Source organism: Taeniopygia guttata, chromosome 3 (genome assembly GCF_048771995.1).
Source record: "Taeniopygia guttata chromosome 3, bTaeGut7.mat, whole genome shotgun sequence".
NCBI classification, from domain to species: Eukaryota; Metazoa; Chordata; class Aves; order Passeriformes; family Estrildidae; genus Taeniopygia; species Taeniopygia guttata.
Genome location: NC_133027.1, coordinates 3,486,285 through 3,507,895, shown reverse-complemented (window position 1 = coordinate 3,507,895; position 21,611 = coordinate 3,486,285). Strand labels below are relative to the sequence as shown.

The 21,611-nt window shown below is 48.5% G+C and overlaps 1 protein-coding gene across 1 annotated transcript; it reads right to left on the bottom strand.

Moving 5' to 3' along the window:
• Positions 1 to 880: 880 nt before the first annotated feature.
• MTMR9 (myotubularin related protein 9) lies at positions 881 to 20,241 on the bottom strand. The gene is made up of 10 exons (XM_030269888.4): positions 19,679 to 20,241; positions 18,113 to 18,221; positions 17,694 to 17,819; positions 12,786 to 12,959; positions 10,975 to 11,192; positions 9,901 to 10,062; positions 8,017 to 8,158; positions 6,652 to 6,872; positions 5,086 to 5,237; positions 881 to 4,642 (listed from the first exon to the last, which is right to left on the bottom strand). Exons 1-10 carry the CDS (start codon positions 19,861 to 19,863, stop codon positions 4,476 to 4,478), a joined length of 1,656 nt encoding a protein of 551 aa, XP_030125748.3. The 5' UTR covers positions 19,864 to 20,241; the 3' UTR covers positions 881 to 4,475.
• Between the last annotated feature and the right edge of the window lie 1,370 nt (positions 20,242 to 21,611).

The following is a 21,611-nucleotide window of genomic DNA, read 5'->3' as shown; positions in this document are numbered from 1 at the left end:
TCTGCTCCAACCCCAAAACCCAGAGAAACTCATCATCTTCTCGAGGAGCTGCAGAGACCAGAGTGATGCCACAGACAGCCCAATAGTTCCCAGCCTCCTGACTCATCAGCCAAGAGAGATCCAGGAGTTCCCACAGTTCCCAGCCTCCAGTTCCCAGGAGCTGTTTGTCCTTTTTGTTCCCCTGCCTGAAAACCAGCAGGTAACTGTGACCCCAGTCCCTGATGGACTTCAGAGTCACACGATGGGTTGGGTGGGAAGGGACCTTGAAGATCATCCCATTCCACCTTCCTGCCATGGGCAGGGACACCTTCCACTATTCCAGGTTGCTCCAAGCCCTGTCCAGCCTGGCCTTGGACACTTCCAAGGATGGAGCAGCCACAGCTTCTCTGGGAGACCTGTGCCAGGGCCTCACCATCTTAACAGGAAAGAATTTATTCTTAATAGCTCATCTAAATCTGTCCTGGTTTTGTTTAAAACCACTCTCCCTTGTCCATTCACATCCACCTTCTTGCAAGGCTTTGCTTTACTCCAAATCCCCCTCCCTGTGAACATTCCTGCCCTTCTTCCCTTGGAGAGATCAATACCAGGATAAAAAGAGCAGTATAAAACTGCTAATCAAACTGTTTATGCATCACACACAGAGCTGCTGTTCTCGGCCCAAAGCCACTGCAGCAGCGTCCTGCAAGCCCCTCACAGCCTCAGGGCCTCACCCTTCTCCTTTCATCCCCCTTCTACCACCACAAGGCCTGTTCAGGTGTAAAATAAAACATAATCTAGCTGAAATGAGCTAAAATTTCAAGCAAAAGCTTAATCCAAGTCACACCCACCCACATCCCTCCGGTGGGAAGCAAAGGACACAGTAATAAAGAAGATTCAGCAGTGTAATTAAAGAACTTTTTAGTCTTCAGGGTTTTAATTTAAACAGACACATCTACTATGCTCTCGACATATCTACAGCAAAGTTTACAGCCACTTTGATCTGTTTTGTTCCCCCCAAATGGCTGAACCTTGAGCCATCATCTTCTTTTTCCTCAGATTTGTTACTTTGTTGTTGTTGCAATAAATTCCACGCTGCAGAAGCTGGGATTCTGTACACAGACAGCAAATACCTAACACCAGCACAAACTCCCAGCCCTGGCATTTCAAATTGTACAGGAAAAAAAAAAAAAAAAAAGAAAAAAATCAAGACTGATGCAGCAGCCAAGTCCAAATAGCAGTTCCAGATGCTGGGCCAGCAGTGCACTCATCACTTGAACAGGCAGTAGTGAACAGACACAGCTCACATCACACAGTGCAGCTGTGACAAAACACAGGCAGTGCTGGGAGAAACCTCACCCCTCACACAACCACAGCACTGCCCAAGGCTTTAGCAAAGCATACATGAGACACCAAAAATGCTGTACAGTGCAATTTTAAATTAGATCCTATGCAACAGGGACAATAGTGCACATCAAAACCAGCGCCACATTCAAGACTTAATCGATACAATCAAAATATTGAAGGTACGTATTTCATATTTCCCTTATGAAAACTGTGCAAGTTAGTTCCTTTTCCCTTCTTTTTTTTTTTTTTTTGGTAAATGGCAGAGTGTTCTCATGGATTGCCCCCAAAATTTGGAGATTGGGGCTTTCCACATCCAGTTTGTTACACAAAGAGTGAGTGCAAAAGAGCAGGAGCGCGGTGGCAGCGAGGGCATAAGGCAGTGGCACAGGGAGGAGCCAGAGCTGGGCACTGCCCCAGCTCAGGAAGACACAGGGAATCTGCAAACTGGGTGTCATGGGGCAGGGATCCCCCTCTGAGGGAGCAAACCCATCACTCATACCAAATAAGTGATTCAATAGGGGAGGCAAGCAGCAAAGCAGAGAATGGGAGTGATCTGCTGTCAGTCTGGAGCCTGGGAGGCACTGGAACGGAAAAGTTCAAAGGGAATGTGGCAGCAGCATGGCAGGACAGCTCTGGGAAGTGTCCTCTCCCAGGAGAACCTACACCACCACACATCTTGTCCCCAACTCCATCTCCTGCTGGCCCTCCCAGGCCTGTGCCACAGAGCCTGTGAAGGGACAAGGTGCTGCAGAGCCCAGAAACTGTGGAGAAACCTGCAGGGGCTGCTGAGGAGGACACCAGCACTGCCACAAGGATTCATTCCCAGGATCCACGTTCCCAAGGCACACACGGTGCTTGGGTGTGCATTCAACTCAAGTGGAAGCTGAAATTGATGCCAGCTCAGAGGGAATGTGCTGCTTTTTGTTGGCTGTCACAGCTGGTTTCCCAATTTCCTCACAAGCCTGCAGTTTGCAGGAGAGGCTGGAGCAGCCAGGCAATTAGATCCAAAAAACTCTCTCTGCTTCTCTATTATTTAGCTCAATCTATAATTACTGTGTTAGGGAATTGCATAACCTTTAGGAGTGTTTTATGTATAGTCTATTACAGGGAAAATAGTGCCTTCTGAATCCTTCCCATCTGGCTGGGGATAATGGATTTCAGATGGAGAAATTCTGAATGGGGTGGGGAAACAGCACCCAGGCAGGTGCAGATCCCAAAGACATAATTTCAACGGGTGTACAATCATTTTAAGGGCTTATATGAGCAACATACACAGAGGAATCTCCAGGTTTGGAGGAGGGAACAGCCCAATTCTGCCTCCCCTGTCATGCAGAACAAATCCCCAGCCACCCTGAGCAGCATCCTGTCTCAGACTGGATCTAGGGAACAAAGCTCCACACCTAAAAAGAAATTGGCATTGCAAGCAGGGGGAATCACTTTTCTGCCTTAAGTAAGCAATGTTTTAAAAGGGATCGTGTTATTTTTTAAGCCAGAGGACTTCAGGGCTAATTTTAGCTTAGGCAAGAAGGAACTAATTAAGGAAATAAGGACTGAACAAAAGGCATTAAGGTAGCACTTGACCATTATCACATAATTTTATATAGTTTCCTTGGTTATAGAATTTTCTTAGACTGTATTTAGTGGCTACATGATTTCTGCAGGTCCCTGCCCAGCTACATCTACAACTACAGATCCTACATTTTCATATCTATGTGAAGTGGCTTTTAAATAAAGGCAGCTTCATTCCATAAACTTGGAAGCTCAGCAGTTTCCAGAGGCATCCCACCACTGACCTACTGCAGCTCTGTTCATTCCAGCAGAACCAGGCTAACAGGAAGTTCCTTTCTGGATAATCCCAGCCACACGTGCTGCTGTTAATTCAACTTTTCCCAGTCCTGTGGAGCTATCCATGAAATCCAGCTGAAAAAATGCCTCAGGGAGTATTTCAGACCTATCCCTACCTGTCTTTTTAATGGAGGAAAAAAATCACAAGTGAGAACTCTGATTTTATAAAAAGCAGATTGAAGCCACAGAAATGGAAAGAGCAGCTACAAATTACAAATTAAACGGGAAAGAGCTTATCCCTAAAGTCTTTAAGCAGTTTTAGCAGCTACAAATCATCTAAACTCTTAGTATTTTTTTGTAGTGTGATGGCCCCTTCATCTGCAGCAGATCTGTGAGGTCACCTGAACTTCCAGCTTCTGCTTTTGAGGTTTCACAAGATGGGCATAAGAGCACAAGAAGGAAAAGCACATCAGGTGCAAGAGAAGTGTTGTGTTGAGTTGTAAATGAATGCTGTGAACCTGGCCAGGTGTCCAAACCCAGCCAGGCAGGTTGGAATTTCCAAGAAGGCAGCTTGGCTCTGGTTTAAAGGACAGCTCTGAGCCCTGTTCTGCAAGTGGAGACCCCCACCAACTACTAAACTTTTTTGTTTTCCGAGTAGAATATAAAAAAAAGTTTGTTCTTCCTTAGGAGATCATTGTCCACGAGGGACAATTCCACCTGAAGGTCATGGCTTAAACATTAGCAGCAGAATCCCTCCTTCAATTCTGTATTGCACTGAAATGTCTTGCTCTGGTTTGGTATTTAACTTCCTGCTCCTGAGCCAATGATGAAGACAAAAACCCAAGTGTGAGATGTGAAGGCTACTGAGAGTATTGTGTAGACTGGCAGAAACTGTAACTTGATTTTAACAATTTCTAGATTTCCTAGGAAATTAAAGAACTAAGCTGCCTTACTCATTCTTGGAGAGAAAAGTGCTTCCAGAAAAAAATGCCTTTACCTATCTATATAGAACTCTGTATTTCAATCCTGTGAGCGTTCAACAAATCCAGTAAAAGTCCAAAATAAATTGGAGACATCCTGTCTCTTGGCCCATCCTGGTCATCCACACAATTGGAGGTAAAGAGTTCCAGCTTCTGCTGACACTGTACCCAATTCTGAGAGAGAACAGCTGCCAAGAGGGGACATTGTGCCCAGCTGTGTCTTCTGTAAACAAAACAAAAACCCCTCCCCAAAGAGCAGGGAGGTTCATGGAGTGAGGGGTTCAGCAGTGGGAGGGTCAGCTGTACCCAAGGGCTCAGCAGAACATGCACTTTCCATGTTTCTTCCTCGATGAAAAGGGGAAAGCAAAGGCCTGAGGCAAACCCAGCTCAGGGCCCATCCTCCTGCACCTGCCCATCCGTCTCCAGCTCCGCCAGCTGCCGCCTCAGCGCGTTCACCTTGGCCTGCAGCTCCTTGTTGTACTTGATAATGTTGATCCTTTCTTCTTCGGCTTCCTCCAGGAATCTGGAAGTCCTGTTCCACCGCAGGAAGACACCTGGAAGCCCAGAGACACCCAGATCACAAGGGGTTCTTGAAACAAGGGGGAATTCATGAAGGTTGCTCACATTCCAGCAGCTCTCAGGTAAGGTGCACACAGTTCACATTTTCTTTCCTTTCCCTCCCCCCCTTAATGGCTTCCCCCCTCCTCTCCAAGCTGACCATCCTATTAAAAAAAGGTTAATAAAAGAAAAATGAAGGGGGTTCATTCCTTTTTTTTCCTCCTACACTCATCAGACCACTCCATTTTCAGTCTCCACCCTGCCATGACAGCCTGCTTGTGTCACTGTCATGAACTCTTCAGCATCCATGGGATGGGGAAAGTTTCTGCAGCAGAAAACCCACTGCACACGGATTCTCCAGAATGATCAATAATGAAGTCTGACAAAAAAAATCACAAAAGAAATATTGCCTGTAACAGGGAAAGCAAACCTGGCTCACCTTCCCAGAGCTGCAGGCTCTGTGGGGCCACAGAGGGCCAGATGACAAGGCTGTTGGCCTCATAAAGAGGGTTCTGGAACCTGCTCAGCTCTTCAGGCCTGTTCACCCAGGACCAGAGGGACATGGTCTTCTGAGGCAGCTTCAGTTTAGCCCTAAGAAACCCACAGGAACAAATCAGTTTTATACACCTGGATCTGCAAGGCTCTTGTTAGCACCACACAGACAAGGCCACATGTTTTTCCATGTGCTACTCCCCCAGATAATTCCAGTTAATCCTTTCACCATCATGGCACAGGGTGTAAACCTAATGCAACTTACTCAGCATGGCTGATTACAAATAGTTTTGAATAAAAGATGGGGAAATAACACTTGTAAGACGGCTGTGTGTTGTCCAGGTGAAGAATCAGTCACCTCCCCACTGTAGTTTGGGTGCCACGTTTGGAAAGGGATCAGGCTCCTGTGTTAAGGTGGGGCAGGGCTGCATCAGGGAAGGATGGAAATGGAATTCCTGAGCACATAAAAGCAGTTTCACTGCTGGAACGGGCATGTCTGACAGGTCCCTCTGGTGGCAGGAAGGAACACAGAGCAAGCAGTGCTGTTCTCCTGGGCAATCCCACCTCCAGCAGTTACAGGGATCCCTATGCCTCAGCTTCCAGCAAATCTCATTCTGCCTGCACTGGCAAATTGGACTGCCAGCCAGGCAGGAGGTTCACCACTCCTGTGGATGCTTCAGACAGCACAAGCTTAACATCAGACATCAACCCCTGCCTGTGCTCCCCTGACATGCTCAGATGTGACAGGCAGGTTATTACACATAACATTCAATACTCCTCCAAATCTCAGTTCATTGGTTTCAAGTCTAACTTGGTTTTGCAGATGACTGGTTCAGCAGCCCGGCAGAAGGCAGCAGAGTCTCTTCTAAGCCCAGATTACTTTAAGGACAGAGAGGTTTACAGGAAGGTTTAAATTGCCTTCCTTCTCTGGAGAATCACTTCTGTTTTTCCCTTCCTGTCCAGTGGCCTTCAGTGCAGCAAAGACCCTCAGCCATGGCCTTGATGGAGCCTGGAGTATGAGGGCAGAACTGCCAAGCTCCAAACAGGAATCCAAACCTCCCTGGCAGCTGTGGGCAGCTCCAGTCCTTCACCCTGTTTCTATTCCCAGGGGTGTCTCAGGACCACCAGGCTCCAGAATCACATTCCTCCCTCACAGGTGAGGGACACAATTGTCAGCTGTGCCCTTTGCCTGCCTCAGCCTCCTTCTCCAGGCCTGCATGGACAAGTCTGCTTCCCACAGCTGTGACTCACACTGAACTCCAGCTGGTTATTCTTTCATGGAAGAGCTTCTGTGTGAGAAACTAAAGTGGTGATGGGTGGAGATTTTTGGCCAGGTTGGCTGGTGTTTGGAACAACCTGGGATAGTGGCAGCTGTCCCTGCCCACAGCAGGGAGATGGAACGAGATCTTCTTTAATGCTTCTTCCAACCCAAACCATTCCATGATTCTGGGACCTTCTTTAAGTCAAATTCAGCCTGACAGTTAAAGGAGTCAAGACAAGCATCCTTACCAACCTTTCGCTTTCGTTGTTTCCCAGGAAAGTCCCGAACTGGGAAGCGTAGGCGTGTTCGAAGAGCAGGATGAGGAAGTGCTCGTTGAACTCGAAGGAGCAGGGGAACTGCCGATGGATTTGCCACACACATTCCAGAAACAGCAGGAACACCGGGGCCTCCCACTTCTGTTTGCTGTTGGAATAAGCTGACTGGGCACAGCGCTGCTGGAAAGGGTGGCCAGCCTGGAGGGCATCAGGGACAGCATCACACACCAAGGAATGGGATGTGAGGACATGTGGAAAAAACACTTCAGAGTGAGTTCTGTCCATGTAATTGCTCAGGCAGCCAGGACCAAGCTGTTAGAAATTATCATCCCCCTGATGCTGGGGCACCTCAAATCTGGGATTCAGTTTTGGGCTCCTCCTGACAAAAAAGGACACTGAGGGGCTAAAGTGTGTCCAGGGAAGAGAATGGAGCTGGGGAAGGGGCTGGAGCACCAGGAGGGGCTGAGGGAGCTGGAAAGGGGCTCAGCCTGGAGAAAAGGAGGCTCAGGGGGGACCTTCTGGCTCTGCACAACTCCTGACAGGAGGGGACAGCCAGGGGGGGATCAGGGTCTGCTCCCAGGGAACAGGGATGAGAGGAAATGGCTCAGGCTGTACCAGGGGAGATTTACATTGGATATTAGGGACAATTTCTTAATGGAAAGGGTTGTTCAGCCCTGGCACAGCTGCCCAGGGCAATCCTGGAGTCTCCATCCCAGGAGGGATTAAAAAGCCATGTGGATGTGGCACTTGGGGACATGGATGACTGGTGGCCTTGGCAGTGCTGGGGCATGTTTGGACTTGACAATCTTAAAGGTATTTTACAACCTAAATGGTTCTGTGATTCTATGACAGATTTCCCTGCTTTTCTTAGGCTGTGTTTGATCAGAGAATGTGAGCAGGAACAAGCAGGGGTGGGTGCAATGGAGGACCAGACTGCCAAGGTACAAAGAGCACAACTCAGGTTTTGTGGCTTGGTCTGAACAGTTTTCTCTAATGAGATGGAAGAGGTGCAGCCTGGTCCAGTGGAAGGTGTCTCTGCCCATGGCAGAAGGTTGGAATGAGTTTAAGGTCCCTTCCAACCCAAACCATTCTTGACATGAGATGTTCACCCTGAGCACAAAGAACAGGCAGTTCTCCAAAATCAAAAACCTGCCATGAAGGCAGAGACCCCAGGAGTGCCAGAGGGACAAATGACTCAGGTAATGATACTGCTCTTTAGGACAAAGGACACTCACACTCAGCAGGGCTGCAACCAGGCCCAGCCTGCTGGCTGCCTCCCAGGCTATTTCCCAACCCCAGTGTCTCTGAACTGTTTGTTGTTCTGTCCAGGGGTATTTCTTACCTGCAGCCACTCCCTCACTACAAGAGCCTCGAAGCCACGAATAGTCCTGCACCTTGGATCCAGGATGATCTGTGCCAGGGAAGTGACCTGGAGTGTGGAATCAGTTCCTTCACTGCCATGCACTAACACTGAAGCACCTTCCCTGGGAAAGGAAAAGGTGGGAAGGGATAAGAGTATGAATGAGCAGAACTCATCCCAGTGGATGCCATGACATCCCACGGACACCAGTGCTGAGGTTTTGCTGGCTCTTCACCACCACTGCAGTCCCATCCCACATGGATCCCACATGGATCTCACCTGGATACTCATCCACAGTGACCTGAGCTCTGCATCACTTAAGGTTCCGTGTCTTGCTGAGCAGTCTGGAACTCCAGATCCTTTCCCACACAGACAGAAGGTGCACAGTGAGATCTCCCTTGTGCTTCTCACTCTTTGGGATTAGTTTCCCTTTGAGTTACAGCTTGGAGGTGCAACTCATCCCATTCCACCTCTGCCATGGGCAGTGACACCTTCCACTATCCCAGGTTCCTCCAAGCCCCATCCAGCCTGGCCTTGGACACTTCCAGGGATGTGGGGGCAGCCACAACTGCTCTGGACTGCCTGTGCCAGGGCCTCCACACTGCTATAATACAGAGTTTCTCCCTAATATTTAATCTAAACCTTCCTTCCCTACCTAATCTTCACCTTTCTCTACACTAATTTTCTAACACTATTTCCCCCTTTTATCTTTCAGGCCTTTAAGATGTTGGAAGATCTGTCCCAGCCATTCCCTCTGCATGGAAAATACAACAGAACTCTCCTTGTCAGCCCAGCTCTGACCTCCAGGCTCTGTCTGAGGCAGGTCAGGCACCTGGAACTGACCTGCCATGGCTCCACACGGTAAACACAAAAAGCAAAGCTGAGGTTAAAAATTATGAAATCAGCTACTGTCCCAATAAGCCAGAAGGGTTTCATCACTGATCTTTCCCATTACATGCTTGCAGGAAAGAATTTCAGATAAAACTATTGATCCAGAGCAATCCTTTCCTGGCACAGCCAGTAATGAAACCAGCACTGTCAGAGCTTTTAAAAAGCACAGAGCTCCCATTTTAATGCAGCAGTGCTGTTTCACCACTGAGCCTGCATTTCAGCTGCTTGTGTGCCTGCAGAACACATTCCCCAGCCCTTATGAAATGCCAGGTTTTCACTAAATTTTGGGATGGGCTTTTCCCACCCAGAACCATAGATAAAGCCTTTTTAGATTCCTGAATCTGGCTTTACAAACCCTGGCAGCTGACAGCAAGCATTGGCTCTGCAGCTGGAGGTGTGAGCATCAGTCAGCTGAGTCAGCAGCATTTGTGAAAGAAATGTCAGGTTAAAAGAGGTCACAAGCACTTAGAAGGGATGAGCAGGATTGCCTGGACAGGGCTGCGGGGATAAAAATATAAGAGGGGAAAAGCACTGGACCAATTCATAGGGAAAACAAGGAGATGGCATTGTTTTAACCTCTGGAAATGAGGTGTGGTATTGGAAATTTGCAGCTAAAAAGAAAATAAGATCTCCTAAAGTAAGAAAAAGACATATTTGTGTCCCCTTTTCCATGGGGACCCATTTTTCCATTTTCTATTTTAACCCAACCCTTCAATAAAACTCTCTAAATTAGCTTGGCTGCAACAGGCACAGGAATATACCTTAAACACATGATCCAAACCCTTTTCTTAGCCCAGATTTCCTCCCTCCTCCTGATTTATTGGAGGAACATTCCTCCACCACGAGGAAACAGAATCCTTCATGGGTAAAAGTGAGCCAGACCACGGTGGGCAGTTATTGATACTGCCAGAGGTATTTAATGAGCAATCTGTAACCAGTGAATGAGCAGCCCAAGACTTTCCACAGGAGATTTACCTGTCAATGCACTGAGCAGCCAGACAAGCTGCAGTCAGCAGCTCCTTGATGTGAGTGAGCCAGTTGGAAGCTTCCAGTTTACTGAGCCAGCGGTCCATGTTGTGTGACTGGTCATTGCAAGCCTCCACCAGCTTGATGAAGCTCTCCTGCAGGATATTAAACCTTTGGGAAAAGGAAAACATTGTTGAAAGCACAAGCAGTAATACAGGAATGAGGACATGGATTATTTAATGTTTGTATATTGTGTTTATTCATTCCTCTCTCTCTGATGCTGTAAATAATCAGCAACAAATGTAAGTTCACATAAAATCTTCAGAAGCAAAACCAAACACTTCAAGTGTTTGCCAGGAAATTCCTTATTTAACTGCTCAAGAGCTGACCTACAGCTCCAGTAACATTACTGCATGTCTGTGTAGAAGGATTTCCCCAAATTAAGGCTTTAAGAGAAGTTGAATACTAGACTAAAAGTCTGTTTATTTAGCAACTTGTCTCCAAATGACTGAACAACATTAGTCCAGAGAAAAGCACTGGATCACAGAATCATGGAATGGTTTGGGTTGGAAGGAAACTTAAAGCTCATCTCATTCCAACCCCCCACCATGGGCAGGGACACCTTCCACTACCCCAAGTTGCTCCAATCCCTGTCCAGCCTGGCCTTAGACACTTCCAGGGATGGGGCAGCCACAGCTTTTCTGGACAAATCCTCTGGATAAAAAGAGTATGAAGCCACAGAACAAACCCTTTCCTGCAGAAGTTTTCTGGCAAGTTACTTGGTCCTTCCTGTGCAAAGGAGAACACAGGAAGGCTGGAGTGCGGCTGAAGACGGTCAGGAAAAGAAACTGCACAGGGAAATGCCTGATGGTTGACACCTGCAGCAGGTTGCTCAGAACAACGAACCAAACCAAAAATCCCCTTATCATCCACAAATCCTGGTTTTGCCACAGAAGGAACATGACCCTTTTGCCAGGAACCAGGATCCACAACTCTTCCTACAGCAGCAAATACTTTGTGGAGGTATCACTGCTCTGACAACCTCATGGAGCCAAGCTCAGGGGAGAGCCTGATTTCACCCACCTCTCGATGTATTTGTGAATCCTCCTCCACTGGGGGTAGTGGACTTCTTGTTCAAAGCCCCCTCCCTTGGCCCTGGCCTGCTGGGCAACAGTCAGAGGCCGGGTGTCGATGACGAAGCCGCGGCGGCCGGAGCGCAGCGTGGCGTTGACCAGCTTCTCGTCCTCCTTGCAGCGCCGCCCGTTGGTGCCTGTCAGGGGCTGGCTGCTCCTCATCATCGCCTGGGGAGACACAAAACCACGCATGAGGCAGTGGAAGTGGGGAGAATTCTGACCGAAAGGCACCAAGCACTCGAGCTCCAAGCCTTGCTCTGAATCCTTCTGTTGTTTCAAGTTCGGTCCCTCTCAAGGATTGAATGTATTTAAAACGGAACTAGAAATCCTTGAATCCAGCACTCATTTGGCTGGGCAAGTGTTAAATGCCAGGCATCATCTCAGAGGCTGTATCCCTTCAGTTATGCCTCAAGTATCATCTTTGTGAACTACTGAGCTGCCTTCCTGCTGATGGCTCCTTTACAAACCCTGGCAGTGTTATAAATCCCTGGAAGTGTTCAAGGGCTGGATGGGGCCCTTGAACTGGTGAGAAGTATCCCTGCCCATGGCAGGGGGGTGGAACTAGATGGCCCTTAAGGATCCTTCCAACCAAAACCATCCTATGATTCTATGAAAGCAACTTTTTCAGGATTGTCATTTTCAAGGTCTAATTCCAACTCTGTTCTTAAAATACTCAAATTGCTCATGTGTTAAAGGTGACATTTTTACCCCATGGATGATAAATCTCAAATCCACAGACTTGGGCTGAGCTGAGATTTCTCTTTAGCAAATGCCTTTCAATTCAGAAGCACCCCAGCAGCTCAAATCATAAAGAAAATGTGAGGGCAGCCAGTCAGCAACCCCAGGTACAGCTGAGAACTCAGAACCAGGAGTGCAATGAGAGTGGCAGCATTACTGTCACAACTGCAACACTCTGAGCCAAATACTGTTGTATTTCTCAACATGCACAATTTGGAGAGATAACTTGAGCAAAAATGTTCCTTCAATGGTTTTCGGTTGAGCTGAGAAAAAGCAAAAAGCACAACTGATGTGGAGTAGGTGGCTGGCTGCTTTCAAAGCAAAGAAAATCCCAAGGTACTTCTGAGTCTGACCTGACAGCTTCAAATTGAAGGCTTACAAATTCTGGCCACAGGAGGCGAGAAGGCACTATAGCATTTGAGGAGACTGTATCAAGTTTAGAACATCCCAGCACCCTCAGAACTGGTTACATCAGCAAGAAACACAATTACCCAACATTTTTATACAGTGCATTTCTTAATTACAACGTATCAGTCACTCCACTGGATTCTGGCTTGTTAAAGCCTGCGCAAGACCAAGACTTTGCTACTCCTGAACGAGTTACCCTGCCAGGATCGGAGAACAGATTGTTCTGATCCTCCTTGCACAGTCACACAGCAGAAGCAGCGTTGGCTCTGCTGTCACCGCAGCTGTGACGAGAGCCCATTGCTCACAGACAGGACAATGTGGCTCCTGCCATCCTTTCCATGAAAACTCTTGGCAGACACAGCCAGCCAGGGTGCCAGCAGTGTTTTTACAAGGCTCATCTTGTTCTTACTGCTGCAAGTGAGCTCCTGCCCTGCACATTCCCAGCCAAGCAGATTAATGGCTATTTCCAGGATGGAGATCACTCATTCCATCACCCAGAACCATCTTCTATGAGGAAGCCAGAAAATAAACCAGGAGCTCAGTTAATTCCAGAGTATTAAACCAACAGATTCCCATACTTCCTTCAGGCACAAGCACCCCTCAAACCCAGCTCACCATCCCATTTTTCTTGTGGTAGTAGCTCAGCACCGGGAAGCGGCTGCCTTGGCGGAACAGGGCGACTTTGCGGAGCGCTTCGTCATCGACGGATTTGGGGACGATGACAAGTGGAGGGTAGGAGGGACACACAGAGAATTCCTTGTTCACACAGCTCAGACGCCATTCATTGGTCTGGAAAACACCAGAACACAGCTGGTCAGAAAAGACACTATATGGGAGAGGTAACAGGGAAGACTTCCACACGCACACAGAATCATATTTGTGATCTGTTCCATTTGCACCACAAAATGTCCTTTCAGTAAGCATTTACAGGGCTGTTGACCCATTAATTTTTCCAGCACATCCCTTGGTGCTCCCTGCAATCACCTTGTTGCAGCAGATCCCAGAAGCTCATTCCCCAGAGTGCAGATAAAGCTCAGAAGCAATGGAAGAATGAGCAGATGTCTCTGGGTCTCGACCAACAGTTCCCCCTTTGGTTTATCCACATCCTCAAACAGCATAAAATAAGCCCACGTGTGCAGAAATGGGTGATTGTGGCTTTAAATTGTTCCACAGGCACAGCAGACAGTAAGGGGAGATCCCACAGAGAAATGTATTCCCACCAGAGGGGAAAAAAGTTCATTTAGAACAGGGAATATGGGCCCAACCCTCCATCTGTGCTGAAAGAAGAGCTCACAAGACAAAGGTAGCCAAGAATTTCCACCCACTCCAGATGTTGAAGTTGCTTTGAAGTTAATACTTCCATTTAAATATCTCCAGCTTGGTTCTTTCCCCATGGGTTCAGCTACAGTTTTTCCTCCTAAAGCACCTTCTGGAAGGGGCCCAGCAGCTCTGAATGTGGCACCTCGCAGGCACTTGGCATGAGAATTCCAGTACCTGATACCCAGGGTCACCCAGGGTCACCCACAGGTCTCTGCTCCAGGGAAAAAGGTCAATGAGGAGCTTCTGCACCAGGGAGAGACCTCAGAGGTCCATCAAACCTCTGCTCATCTGAGTTCAAGGAATGTTTGAGGCCGAGAAAAAGGCAGAAGGATAAGGCGGCAGGACAAAGTGAGAGAAAAGCACAACAGCTAAATTAAGCTGTGACAAAACACACAAAATCCACATCAATTCAGGTCTGCTGACTTAACATGAATTAATTGGATATCTCTAATCAGAATTCCTTTCTTCCAGATCCTTACTACCCCTTGTCACACACCTCCTGATTGCTACCTGCTTATAAGAATCCACCTGACTGGCTCACTGGTCCAGTGGAAAATTGGGATTAACTCAGGAATGTCTTCTGGCAATGAAGCCTTTCCATCAGCCAAACAAGCTGATCTGACTCACAACACTATTTCAGCAGAAGCACCTCCAAGGCATGGGATGTGTGGCTTAGGAGACAGGAAAATTGTCCTTTTTGGTGGCACCCTAAAAAAGATGCTGAGAAAAAATAAATATCAGCATTAGAGCAGTAATTGCTGCCTGTTTGCAGCAGCCCAGCTGGACAGTTTTGCACTATCCCTGCTATAACCTTATTTCGTTATTCATTAGCCTCAAAACAGCTCCTCTGAACAGCTCCAATTTGTAAAAAGCAGAACTTCTCCCAGATGCAAAGTCAAATTGCCTCTGGCCATCATGTTATGAGCAGAGATGAAAACTTCTGGGACACAAAAGGATGTAGGTGGCCACAGCTCCAGCTTTTAATGCACCAGCAATGGGATTTTTAACTGGGTTTTTGGGGTGTCTATTGGGTATGCAGTTTGATTACCATGAAAAAATATGCATGGATCTGGAATACCAAACTGATAAAAACCTCGCCATGACACGGGATGTGGTGAAGGCAAAAACAGAACCCTGGGGAACGTGTGGGAGACCGGCTGTCCCTGGCACCACCAGTATGGAAAGGAATGGAGGAGCAGCACCTGATTTATCCCCCCTCTGGTAATTTAACCTGCTCTCCTCCCATTTCCAGCAGAGACAGAGATCCTGTTATGTCATCCCGGTGTAATTTCCACAACAAGGAGGAGGAGCCTGGCAGCACTTGGCACATTTGTCTTCCCTCCAACAGCTCCTGAAGCAGAGATCCTATTAACTCTCCACTGCCAGCTCCAGACTGACCAAATCAGCTCCTTTAGCTTTGGCCTGGCTGGAATTTAGAAGCAAAAAGGGCCATCAGTAACTGGAAGAACGAGGCAGCAGCAGAGGAAGCAGAAGGACTGTGGGGAAAGGGATGAAGGAAAACCTCACTTTCAAGCAGATAACTGTGCTGTGTGAAACTCAGAGAGTGCAAAGAGAACCCTTAATTCTCCCACCAAGACATCAGAGCTTTTAGGCATCAAGAAAAGTTAAGGATAAAAGCAGCAAAGGGATGAGGGCTGAGCAGAAAGGAGATAGAATTCCAGAGAAAAAAAGAAAGCAGGGATTTTTAAACCCAACTCTTGGATTTCTATTTTTCTTGTCCTAATACTTGTTTATAGAGACATTTATTTCCAAATGTCCAAGCTACCATTCCTCTTAAAACTTAAAATTGCCAGGAGAGGTCGTTTTCCACAAAACATTGGGAAACAAGTCAAGCTCTACCAAAAGGCCTTAAGAAAAAGTCCAGAACCCACCATGGATCTTGGGAGATCCTGCAAAGCAACAAAGCCAGAGGCCATTCCCAAGGAACAAACCCTGCTGGGATCAGATTGTGCATGGACATGGAGCAGAACAGATGTAAAGATTGATGCTTGTCTGAAAAGAGTAAAATATGATTCACAATTACCATTAAACCTGAGCCCAAACCCAAAAAATTCTGATTTCTAAAAGGAGCTCTGAGCTGAAGATGAAGCACAACTGAGTTGGTCAGAACCCTGAGATTGTTCCTGCTAGAAGAGGAAAGAAATTAGAGAAAAAAAGGGAAGTGAAAAGGAAAGGAAAGAGAGAAAAAGACAGGGAAAGAGAAAAATTGGGGAAAGGAAAAATAGAGAAAAGGGAGGGAAGAAAAAAGAGGGAAGGGGTACTGAAAAAGAACAAAGGAGGGAAAGAAAAGAGGAAAGAAAAAGTAAGAAAAGGGGGAAAGAAAAGGAGAATGAAGCAAGCAATTTTCTGGCAATAAAATAACTTTATGTTAATTATACTGGCAGTGTACAAACTTCTCAGGCCTCTTCACTTCATTTTAGGAAACTGAATTTCCAGAGTTAGTTTGCAGCATCCTGCAATTCTGGAATTTGGCAGAAGAGAAACCTCTTCACTCTCCTCTGACTGCTCAGAGAAAATATGAACCCCTGCACATACTCTGAATTCCATTCACCCCTCACTGTGCAGTGAAGAATACAAATTACATATTATATTATCTCAATATTTAATGTATTACCTAACTTTTTAACAAAGTATTAACTTTTACACTGTGCTTTGCCATCAGAGAGTGTTGAAAACAACTCTCCTGTAGCAGAAAAATGTGGAATTAATAAATTACTAGAGCTGTAGGGTGGGTGAAATAGTTTTTGACTTGTTATCCTGCTGGGGAAGATTGCATTTAGCAGAGGCAGGAACCTCTAGAATTCTACTCATTTGACTTCTGGGAGAAAGATTTAAATCAGCCACTTCCTTGCTCCAGCCTGTCACATAAAGCAGTGTCATTACAGAACAAGAATTATTTGGTCAGAGAGACATTTGTCTGTTGTTCAGGAGATGTAAATCATTGGAAGGTGGCTTTTGACACCATTTTGTTCAAAATGTGAAGTTTTAGGTTAAAAGCCAAGAATTAATCAACAGCTGTCAAACATGGAGATTTTAAAAGGAATGAATGATTGCCCTGGAAACGTGGTGCCAAAAAGTAATGAGGTTTCTAAATGTAATTCTTACACAGAGAATATGTTCAGAAAGGCAAGAGATTGAAAAATGAGGATTTAAATCCTTGAAAAAATAAGGAAAAAAAGCACATCAATGAACCCATGTGCTGGATATGATAACAGTTGGTCTGTCTTTGGATGGCAGAGGAAGATAAGACACAGGAGAGTGCTTTAATTATGAGACAAAAATAGCAAGGCTTCTGAACCCCTTTAATGTTCTTTAATTTTCTGGTGATTTCATCAACTGAATTTGCTCAAGCTGATCACATTATTCAGTTGTTACTCATATACAGGAAGTGATACAGGCTGCAGACAAGCTGGGCTGCAGAGAGAAAAAAAAAATTAAAAAAGAAAATCAATGTTCTTGGATGCTGCACTAATGGATATGGGCTCAGAAACCTGAGCTGCTGGAGCAAGAGCACAGACTGGATGTGAAACAAAGGCCTGGAACACAGAGATGCAAATCCAAGGAATTATTAAAACAGGTTCCTGCACCCAAGATAGTTCCCACTCTACCAAACTCAGCATCCTAAAAGGAAATTTGAGTAAGAGAAACAACAGGCAATGCCACAAGAACAATTCCTACCCAAAACAAAATCAATGTGCTCAGCAGCACCTGGAAAAAGAGAACTGGAAGTTTCCTGCTTTTTGAACCTTCTGAATGTTTCCCCAGCATCAATTAAAGGAAAAGTGTTTCAAACTGAGCATCTTCATTGTCATCCTCCTGAAGAACATTTTTAAACCAGTGTAATTTCAATGAAGGGTTTGACAAAGATTCATCTCATTCTACTCCAGATCAAAACTCAGAACAACAAAGCCAGGACAAAGGATTTCAATTTGTTCTTCTAATTAGAGAACCATCCCCAAAGGCCAAAAACATTTCCTACCTTTGTGATTTCCTGAAAACGGCCTCAAGGTGAAGGAGCAATCAAATGTCTGATGTCACAGAGGGAATATTTCAACAACACTCACTTCTCACCCAGGCACCAAATGGATTTTGAACCATCAGGGATTTCCAGTCCAGCCACTGCTGGGTGAAACAGTTCACAGAACACACAAGTTCCTGGGACATCCCTCAAATCCCACTCACCACTGAGCTGAGGAGCTCAAACTCCTGTTCCAGCAGAAAGGAGGACCATCCATCCTCCAGCACCTCGAACATGGGCCGGTAGAAGAAGGGATACATGAGGGTGACTGAATCCAGGGTGGAAAGTGCCTGTGTGGACAAAAGAAATCATGGAATCAGAGGTGGAGGCTGGAAGGAGCCTGAAAGCTCATCCCATTCCACCACCTTCCACTATCCCAGGCTGCTCCAAGCCCCATCCAGCCTGGCTTTGAACAATTCCAATGATGGGGAGTACAAAACCTCTGGGAAATACCCCACAACCCATGTGAAATATTCCAGATTCTACTTTGCCTTTCAAAACACGAAACCTAACTGGAAAAAAACCCAAAAAAGCTCTTAGAGCTCAAGACCTGCAGGTTGTCTGGCTGATGGCAGCTGCTCACCTCGATGGAGCTGGCAATGTTCAGACACTCCTCCATCCCTGGGATGTCCAGCTGGATAATCCTCAGGTCTTTGCATCTTATGACAATGGTGCCCAAGGAGCCCACGAACCTACAGCAAGACAGGAAATAAGAGTCCCATAAAAACAGAATCCTCAAAGGCAGGAGAAGTGGCACAGCTCTTCCCACAAGGCAAATCTCCACGAGTGGGAATTTGTCTGCAGGGGCACCTTCCAAGAAAATAAAGAAACAAACACAGCTCGATAATTGCTATTTGCAAGTCTGGTTTTATTTTCATTTATTCCATCCTTTTGCTGTGGCAGGGAGTGGAGGTATTACATGGCAAATATCACACTGCTGGGAGGGTGGGGAGGCCCTGGCACAGGGTGCCCAGAGAAGCTGTGGCTGCCCTTGGATCCCTGGAAGTGCCCAAGGCCAGGCTGAAGACTGAAATTCCCTGAGGTTTCCACTCCTCTGCTCCTTCCCTCCCTCAGAAACACACAGGGAAATCAGCAACAAATTTAATCAGCAACAAATTTAATCAGCAACCAACTTCACCAGCACCCAGCAACTCCCCCATCCCAGGCTCTGTGCTGTTTTTAATCACTGCTGCCTGATTTCTCCAGTCCTGTTCTGCCAGACTTCCCTAAAAGCCTTTACAAACAGGGGAAGGATTTTGTAATTAATATAAAAATGAAGCATTACCATCAAGCTGGAAAAAGGGCCGAGGTGAGGGAGCAGAAGACAATGACCAAGTGAGATGGGGCAGACACACCATGAGGGGCAATGGTGCAGGTGAAGCAGAAATGAGGGGGAAAAGAGAAATCTCTGAATTTTCTGTAACTAAAAGGGGATGGGCAAGAAAACATAAGGAGCTCTGCAGCTGCAGCTCAGCTGTAGCACAAAAAGCACACTGCCAAAGGGTTATTGATTCCCATGAGCACCTGGAAAACGGAGGGATGATGCTGTGGAGCAGCAGGAGAAGATCTGGGGCTGGGCAAGTCCAGAGCCCAGTTCTGCCACCAGTTTTGGAGGGTGACACAAGGCAAACCCCTTCAGCAGAGCTCTGGTGTCCCTCTCTGGGCACAGGGGAAGTTGCTTATAAAGTTTATAAAGTGCTTCAAGGGTGGGTGAATCCTCTGAGCAAAAAGGATTAAACACAAACATTCTGGCTCTCTACAGGACCAAAAAAAAACATCCTTTGAGATGCAACATCAAACATGAATGTCCAAACAGACCTGAGGGAATCACTGAGGCTGGGAAAGGACCAAGCTGTGACTGACCCCACCTTGTCACCAGCCCAGGGCACCGAGTGCCACCCCCAGACATTCCTCAGACACCTCCAGGGATGGGGACTCCAAGCCTCCCCGGGTATTACAAGGGTTTCATCTCCCTTTTTCGTGTAGAAATTCCTCCTGATGCCCAACCTGAACCTCTCCCGGCACAGCTTAAGGCAGTGTCTGTGCCCAGAGCATCCTTCCCACTGGATTTGGGGCAGCTGAGGTGCCAGCCGGCCTTTCCAAGCGCTCCCCCTTCGGGGAGGGCAGGCAGGGAGAAGGGAAGCAGCACCTTTTCTCGATGGAGTCGATGTTGGAGTGCAGCAGCCACAGCTCCTCGGTGTTGTCCTTCCGCCGCGACGAGAAGATCAGGTGGTGGCCGGTCAGGCACAGCGTCCCCTCCACGGCCAGGTGGAAGGGGCGGTGCAGCACCACGTTATCCGCTCGGGGCGTCTTGATCAGCTCGGCGAACTCCATGCTGGAGGGGAAGGCGCGGGGGGAAACTCACCGGGAAAATTCACCGGGAAAACGGGGGGGAGGCTCGGGAGCAGCGGCAGGGCCGGGCCGGGCAGGGTGTGTGCGCTGCCGGCCGGGCGGGCAGGGGCATCACCCGCGGCGGCGGCTCCGGGGCACCGGGAGCGCTGCGGGACGAGCAGGGCCGGCCCCGCTCCCTCAGGGCCGGGCCGGGCCGGGCGGGGGGAGCGCGGGGCAGCGCGGGGCGGCGCGGGCAGACCCTCGGACTGACTCGGGGAGGGTCGGGGCGCGGGGGGAGCCGCGGGATTCCCGCGATTCCCGGGATTCCCGCGATTCCGGGATTCCCGGGAGCGGCGGCGGAGCGGAGCGGGACGGGCCGGGAGCACCGCCCGGGAGCCGCGCGGGTCACGTGACGCGCGCCTCGGCCAATCCGCGCGCGGAATCCGCACGGCGGCGGCGAGGCGCGTAAAGGGTCCGGCGCGCCGCACGGCCCCGCCAAAAGCGTTCCGCGGGAATTAAGGGTGATGGGCGGGGCGAAAGAGGGGGCGTGGCCTGAGGGGGCGGGGCTTGGGGAAGCGGCGGGAATGGAGCGGGAACGGGAACGGGAACGGGAGCGGGAACGGGAATGGGAGTGGGAATGGGAACGGGAACGGGAGCGAGAACGGGAATGGGAACGGGAACGGGAGCGAGAACGGGAATGGGAACGGGAATGGGAACAGGAGCGGGAGCGGGAATGGGAACGGGAGCGGGAGTGAGAATGGGAGAGGGAATGGGAGTGGGAATGGGAATGGAGCGGGAATGGGAACGGGAACGGGAATGGGAACGGGAATGGGAATGGGAATGGGAACGGGAGCAAGAATGGGAGCGGGAACGGGAATGGGAACGGGAACGGGAGTGGGAATGGGAATGAGAGGGAATGGGAACGGGGCAGGGATTGGGAATGGAGAGGGAATGGGAAGGGGAGCAGGAGCGGGCAGGGATTGGGAATGGAGCGGGAATGGGCATGGGGCAGGGATTGGGAATGGAGCGGGAATGGGATCAGGAACGGGAGCAGGCAGGGATTGGGAATGGAGCGGGAATGGGAAGGGGAGCAGGAGCGGGCAGGGATTGGGAATGGAGCAGAAATGGGAAGGGACTGGGAATGGGAACACAGAGGGAATGGATCGGGTGGGATTGGGAATGGAGCTGGAATGGGAACGGGGCAGGGATTGGGAATGGAGAAGGAATGGGAAAGGGAACGGGAGCATGCAGGGATTGGGAATGGGGCGGGAATGGGAACGGGGCAGGGATTAGGAATGGAGCGGGAATGGGAAGAGATTGGGAATGGAGCAGGAACAGACAGGGATTGGGAATGGAGCAGGAACAGACAGGCATTGGGAATGGAGCAGGAAAGGGCAGGGATTGGGAATGGAGCAGGAACGGGCAGGGTTCAGGAATGGAGCAGGAGCGGGCAGGATGCCGGAGGAGGAGCAGGCAGGAATTGGGAATGGAGCAGGATCGGGCAGGGATTGGGAATGGAGCAGGAACAGACAGGGATTGGGAATGGAGCAGGAACAGGCAGGGGTTGGGAATGGAGCAGGAACGGGCTGGGATTGGGAATGGAGCAGGAACGGGCAGGGATTGGGAATGGAGCAGGAGCAGGCAGGCATTGGGAATGGAGCAGGAACAGGCAAGGTTCGGGAATGGAGCAGGCGTGGGCAGGATGCCGGAGCCGGGGCCATGGACAGCCACAGTTTGGGTACAAACCCGCA